General features: G+C 45.6%; 1 protein-coding gene across 1 annotated transcript in view; it reads left to right on the top strand.

The window, feature by feature from the left end:
* LOC116359548 (potassium voltage-gated channel subfamily G member 4-like) overlaps positions 1–6,965 on the top strand; it is a 15,260-nt gene extending 8,295 nt beyond the window's left edge. Inside the window, exons 3-7 of the mRNA XM_031812316.1 lie at positions 393–725; positions 1,094–1,203; positions 1,615–1,753; positions 2,580–2,799; positions 3,154–6,965. Of these exons, the coding sequence (XP_031668176.1) occupies positions 393–725; positions 1,094–1,203; positions 1,615–1,753; positions 2,580–2,799; positions 3,154–3,929 (1,578 nt within the window). The 3' untranslated portion in view covers positions 3,930–6,965. The remainder of the gene's footprint in view (positions 1–392; positions 726–1,093; positions 1,204–1,614; positions 1,754–2,579; positions 2,800–3,153) is intronic.
* Positions 6,966–7,343: the final 378 nt, after the last annotated feature.

Here is a 7,343-nt window from a genome sequence, read left to right as displayed (position 1 = left end):
GTTTGCTGCACTGAAAGTAAAGGGGCTGAATAATTTTGCACGCCCAATTTTTCAGTTTTTGATTTGTTAAAAAAGTTTGAAATATCCAATAAATGTCGTTCCACTTCATGATTGTGTCCCACTTGTTGTTGATTCTTCACAAAAAATACAGTTTTATATCTTTATGTTTGAAGCTTGAAATGTGGCAAAAGGTCGCAAAGTTCAAGGGGGCCGAATACTTTCGCAAGGCACTGTATATTGCATTTAGAAGATGCCTTTATCCAAAGCAACTCAGTCATTTTTGACATATTGAAACATGAATGTAATAACATGTATTCAATAGTTATGAAGCTCATATTGACTAACTTAATCAACAAAACCGGATATATTCTCTGGGTTTTCTGTTACCCCAGGCCTTGATCAATGTAGGGGGTAACCGCTACACGTTCCCCTGGACCACCCTGGAGCAGTTCCCTCTCACCCGGCTTGGGCAGCTTCGTCTCTGCTCCAGCCCCGAGGACATCGCCAGCCTCTGTGACGACTACGACGAGACCCAGAGGGAGTACTTTTTCGACCGGAACCCCACAGCGTTCCGGGTCATCTTGAACTTCCTGGCGGCCGGGAAGCTCCGCCTCCTGCGGGAGCTGTGTGCGGTGTCACTGCACGATGAGCTGGACTACTGGGGGGTCGACCCCGCCCACATGGAACGCTGCTGCCGCCGGCGCATGTTGACACGTGTCGAGGAGGTACATTGTTTCTGTCAAGTGTTTGTTTATCTATTTAACGTTTATTTCACATTTATCTGACCTTTTTTTTCAAGAGGAACCTGGTCTAGAAGACGACTCCATTTATTGGGACATTTATGTGATGTTGACTTTATAACTAAGGCTTGACTGTGATCTTGACTGTGATTTTGATTGAGGTCTTGACTGTGATCTTGACTGTGATTTCGACTGTGATTTTGATTGTGATCTTGACTGTGATCTTGACTGTGATTTTGATTGTGATCTTGACTGTGATCTTGACTGTGATTTTGATTGAGGTCTTGACTGTGATCTTGACTGTGATTTTGATTGTGATCTTGACTGTGATCTTGACTGTGATTTTGATTGAGGTGGCGGAGCGTGAGCGTAAGGAGGAGGAGTGGAGACAGAGGAGGATGAAGCTACAGAGGCTTCCCCTGTTGGCTGAGACTGAGACGGGCTACCGCAGGCTGATGAGCAGGTAGAAACATTAGGGTTAAACACTGATCTTGGATCAGCTTCTCCTCCTCCAATCCTAACCTTAACCATTACTGGTGAAAATGCTAAACTGACCCAAGATCAGCACCCAAGTACATGTATAACAGTGGTCACATGCTCAAAGACTGACCAGGGCCACAGAGGACTGTCTTTCTCTTGTTGTTTGTTGAGGAGACAAACTGAGAAGACGTAATACAGTTACCTATCAGTCGATGCACCAAGCACTGATCTCGCCAGCATGATCCCAATAGCTGTGTCCTTCCTTCAGAGAACAGTAGTTATATTCATAACTTTACCTTATGTCCTCGTGAATTTGTAAGACAACAGGATCTGTAAACAAGATCTCCAACAAAAAAGGGTAAAAATAAATGATTTTTCGAACTCTCTTCCACAGGTTGAGAGAGGTGGTGGAGAACCCCCACTCTGGCTTGGCAGGGAAGATGTTCGCCTGCTTCTCTGTGATCATGGTAGCTGTGACAGTCATCAGCCTCTGTATCAGCACCATGCCTGATCTACGCCAAGAGGAGAGCAAGGTGAGGGGAACATAACCGCTGAGCTAAAAGCCTAGGGGTTAGCTTTGGGGGAGCTAATACAAGTATTCGGGGTGCAAGGAACCTACTCAAATAAGCAATGTCCTTCTTTCAACCGTTTAGATTGTGAAGATTGCTCCCCATCAATAGTTAAACCAAGCTTTGTTGGGGGGGAAAAAAGGTGCATTTCTCGGCAACTGTAGTTTGTTTCAGTCTCCAGGTCTTTCCCCCATATCTAAATGCTCTCACAACCACTCTCTCCATCTTCATCTAGATCATTTATTTATGTTTCTTCTCTCTCTCTCTCTCTCTCTCTCTCTCTCTCTCTCTCTCTCTCTCTCTCTCTCTCTGTCTCTCTCTCTCTCTCTCTCTCTCTCTCTCTCTCTATATATATATCTCTCTCTCTCTCTCTATATATATATATCTCTCTCTCTCTCTCTCTCTCTCTCTCTCTCGCTCTCTCTCGCTCTCTCTCTCTGTCTCTATATCTCTCTCTCTCTCTCTCTCTCTATATATATATATATATATATATCTCTCTCTATATATATATCTCTCTCTCTCTCTCTCTCTCTCTCTCGCTCTCTCTCGCTCTCTCTCTCTCTCTCGCTCTCTATATCTCTCTCTCTCTCTCGCTTTCTATCTCTCTCTCGCTCTCTATCTCTCTCTCTCTATATCTCTCGCTCTCTATATCTCTCCCTCTCTCTCTCTCTCTCTCTCTCTCTCTCTCTCTCTCTCTCTCTCTCTCTCTCTCTCTCTCCCCCTTCCCTCTCTGCCCTCCTCCCTCTCTCCCCTCCCCCCCCTCTCTGCCCTCCTCCCTCTCCATCTCCAGGGCGAGTGTTCCCAGAAGTGTCGTCACATGTTTGTTGTGGAGACGGTGTGCGTAGCCTGGTTCTCCTTGGAGTTCATGCTGCGGTTCCTCCATGCTCGATCCAAACTAGAATTTGCCCGTGGGCCCCTGAACATCATTGATGCTGTGGCCATCCTACCCTACTACATTTCTCTGGTGGTGGTGGAAAACAACACTCTGGAGGATGGCAGTGCAGGAGCAGGTGGAACAAACATAGTCATTATCATATGCTACACTAGCTAGCTAGGCTAGTGTAGCACAACAGAGATATAATGGGGTTAGCTATAGCTAGCTAGGCTAGTGTAGCACAACAGTGTTATAATGGGGTTAGCTATAGCTAGCTAGGTTAATGTAGCACAACAGTGTTATAATGGGGTTAGCTATAGCTAGCTAGGTTAATGTGGCACAATAGTGTTATAATGGGGTTAGCTATAGCTAGCTAGGTTAGTGTGGCAAAACAGTGTTATAATGGGGTTAGCTATAGCTAGCTAGGTGTCAACCTGTTAACAACCTACCATATTAAGCAACATTGTGTACTTTCACCTCTGTTCCCCAGGTAGGGGGTACCTGGACAAGCTGGGTCTGGTCCTGCGGCTGATGCGTGCGTTGCGTATCCTGTACGTGATGCGGCTGGCGCGCCACTCCCTGGGCCTCCAGACCCTTGGCCTGACCATGCAGCGCAGCACCCAAGAGTTCAGCCTCCTCCTGCTCTTCATCACCGTCGGCATGGCCCTCTTCTCTCCCATGGTGCACCTGGCCGAGAGCGAGCTGGCGCCCAACGCTGCCACCGCGCCCCAGCACAGCTTCAGCAGCATCCCAGCTTCCTATTGGTGGGCCATCATCTCCATGACGACCGTGGGCTACGGGGACATGGTGCCGAGGAGCATCCCGGGTCAGGTGGTAGCGCTGAGCAGCATCCTGAGTGGAATTCTCATCATGGCGTTTCCTGCTACTTCCATATTCCACATGTTCTCCAGGAGCTACCAGGAGCTGAAGCTGGAGCACGAGAGGCTGTGGAAGGAGGAGACGGGGGCCGCTCTGGCCGCTGACAACCTGGAGAACAGGAGGGAAAGGGAGGTGGAGAGGGAGGCGGAAGTAGAGATGAAGGCGGAAGCTGTCGCGGAAACGGACAGCTACTGGCCCAGACGCCGAGACTTTGTGGAGTCTCTGTGCCAGTCCCCAGGCTATGCTCCCGGCTTGGGGGGGAACAGAGGGGTGATGGGAGGGATGACAGAGGGGCAGCAGGCTATACTCCCGGCTGGGGGGAACAGAGAGATGATGGGAAGGATGACAGAGGAACAGCAGGCTATACTCCCGGCTGCAGCATTCTGATCTGAAGAAGGATACCAGACCTGATGCTAACTCCTACATTGTAAAAAGTGGGATGACACTGTTGTTCATCTGAATTGCCTTTTCTGATTGGTATAATAGAAAATTAGGCTTTGGTTCGTTCAACTTGTTCTATGCTATTTTTCTGAAATCAAATAACACATTTGAGAGATCATCTTCTTTTTTCAATCTTGTCTCATCGCTGCAACTCCCCAACGGGCTCGGGAGAGGCGAAGGTGGAGTCATGCTTCCTCCGAAACTTAACACCCGCCCACTTAACCGAGAAGCCAGCCGCACCAATGTATCAGAGGAAACACCGTTCAACTGACGTCCAGGGTCAGCCTGCAGGCACCCGGCCCACCACAAGGAGTCGCTAGAGCACGATGAGCCAAGTAAAGCCCCGCCGGCCAAACTCTCCCCTAACCCGGACGACGCTGGGCCAATTGTGCTCTGTCCTATGGGACTCCTGGCCACGGCCGGTTGCGGCACAGCCCGGTCAGCCTCTAGCACTGCGATGCAGTGCCTAAGACCACTGCGCCACTTGGTCTGTGATTTTCTTTAATTGAATGAAATCGATATTCGCATTAAATAATGGTGGGTGCAATGTAGCGGTGGCAGCCTATCAGAAGAGATCAGAATGTAGCCGTGGCCTAATGGGGGGCGTGGTTTTCAGTTTGTTAATTTTGGCCACCCGTGAGAGTGAATGTCATTCTAGGTAATGTGTTCTGTTTTTAAAAAAACATTTATATATTCACTGCCGTCACGGAAGCTGAAATGATATCTACATTTATTTTATTTTAATTTAACCAGGCAAGTCAGTTAAGAACAAATTCTTATTTTCAATGACGGCCTAGGAACAGTGGGTTAACTGCCTGTTCAGGGACATTTGTACCTTGTCAGCTCGGGGGTTTGAACTTGCAACCTTTCTGTTTCTAGTCCAACGCTCTAACCACTAGGCTACCCTGCCGGCCCGTACATAAGTACATAAGTACTGTGATACTAAAGAGCCTGGAAAGGTTCCCGTTGACAAGATGGTCACCATTTGGTTACGATATTGTAACCAGTAAATGTGAAAGATTAATTTAAAGAACGTGTTTGGAGTCATTACTTCATGTTATGAAACCAACTTAATACCTTGAGTAGCCCTTTACACTCGTACCTGTATATGGATTCAAAATGGCAGATTCGGAAACTAATAAACACCTTTAATTGGAACGCAGAGGCTGTACGGTAACATGCTATACATGACGTCAGAGCTCAGTGGCTGTACGGTAACATGCTATACATGATGTCAGAGCTCAGTGGCTGTACGGTAACATGCTATACATGACGTCAGAGCTCAGTGGCTGTACGGTAACACGCTATACATGACGTCAGAGCTCAGTGGCTGTACAGTAACATGCTATACAGGACGTCAGAGCTCAGTGGCTGTACGGTAACATGCTATACATGACGTCAGAGCTCAGTGGCTGTACGGTAACGTGCTATACAGGACGTCAGAGCTTTTTTGACTGACAGCCGTTCTGAAATTGAGCACCGCACACGACAAGAAGTGGCCCCCATCCCTCCCACTAATTGGGCAACTTTTCCCATTTTTTGTTGTCTGAGGGAAGGAAATGTTGTAAATCACGAGGGCTCAATATATTTTTTGCAGATTAGCCATTGGAGGACTAGAATAAATACAACTTCGCCCGTCATTCAAGAAACACCCTCAACATGTGTACCTCACATTTCCATATCATATACAGTTATCAACGGTTATGATCACTATGTTAGATGTACAGTTACCAGATGACATGGCGTCAAACCCAGGGTTGTCCTGAACAGAATGAGCCTGTTAGTTGTATTGTTGTATTGTATACACATCTGAATCCATTCCACCAAAACTACCATCTGCTTCTCTGAATAATAATACGTATTTCTATTGAACATTTATTTAACTAGGCAAAGTCAGTTAGGAACTAATTATCATTTTTAATGACGGCCTAGGAACAGGGGAACTGCCTTGTTCAGGAACCTTTCGGTTACTGGCCCAACGCTCTAACCACTAGGCTACCTACCGCCCCACTAAAAGCCAAACACTGTAACATCGTATTTTATAATTTAGCTAGTCATGTTGGCAATAGAACAAGCTCTGAAATTATGCCCACCTGACCCAGATTCCAAATATAATGAACCGTTTTGTGATTGCGTAAACAACAACAGTAATTGTGTAAAGGCAATGATGCCGGGCTGTGTTCCAAAGAACACAACTACAAGTTCGCTTGCTCTACTTCCTCAACGGCACAGCTAGCAGACCTCAAAAGCACTTTATAGATGACAACTCTTCTCTGACTCATAAGCGTCCATTGAAATGACTTAGGAACTGTGTACACTTTGAAGAGGTGTGTGGCCACTTGGAGACACCAGTTAGACCTCTCACTCAAACCCTCGTCCACTTGGAGACACCAGTTAGACCTCTCACTCAAACCCTTGTCCACTTGGAGACACTAGTTAGACCTCTCACTCAAACCCTTGTCATTTTTTGTCTTGTGTTGCACCTACCCCACATTTTTCCAAGAATATTCTTATCATCATGTTACTGAACGTATTTTCAGATTTCGTTGTGGTGAAAAGTACAGTCAATGTAAAAGGCACATCAAATCAACAGTGTGATATTTTGATTCGGGTCTTGTGTCAGGTGAACTGTTGTGTCCCCACCTTTAGTCCAGTCATTTCCCCCATTAATCTCCACGGTTCCCTTTTCATTTCTACCGTCAGGTTCCCTATTTCTTCTGTGAGAACCATTTCAATTCAGCGCTATCCGTATAGGAAAATATGTGTAAAGGGGTTAAAAGGCAATGGATTTACTTGAATGGAACACAATTGAATACATTTGGATAGTGAGAAATCTACGTGGTACAACATGAAAAAATGGGTTGTATATATATATATATATATATACAGTGGGGCAAAAAATAAAGAAATCTTGCTTGTTTGTAGGTGACCAAAATACTTATTTTCCACCATAATTTGCAAATAAATTCATTAAAAATCCTACAATGTGATTTTCTGGATTTTTTTCTCCCTCATTTTGTCTGTCATAGTTGAAGTGTACTTATGATGAAAATTACAGGCCTCTCTCATCTTTTTTAGTGGGAGAACTTGCACAATTGGTGGCTGACAAAATACTTTTTTGCCCCACTGTATATATATATATATATATATATATATATATATATATATCACTGTTTTTTTTATCTCCTTGGTGCAATTTTCACAACTCTTACATGTTGACCACACCGCTCGCCTTGCAAAATGCATGTACACATACATGTCCTCAATCATTGTACCCACACTGCTCGCGCACGCCAATGAGCGTCCGCGTTAGCCAGGCGCAAAATTTTTAACTTGGTTCTATTTGTGACGTTCAACGCG

The sequence above is a fragment of the Oncorhynchus kisutch genome, unplaced genomic scaffold (assembly GCF_002021735.2).
Source record: "Oncorhynchus kisutch isolate 150728-3 unplaced genomic scaffold, Okis_V2 Okis03b-Okis08b_hom, whole genome shotgun sequence".
NCBI classification, from domain to species: Eukaryota; Metazoa; Chordata; class Actinopteri; order Salmoniformes; family Salmonidae; genus Oncorhynchus; species Oncorhynchus kisutch.
The sequence above is the reverse complement of the archived record's forward strand: the minus strand, read 5'-3'. Positions and strand labels throughout refer to the sequence as shown.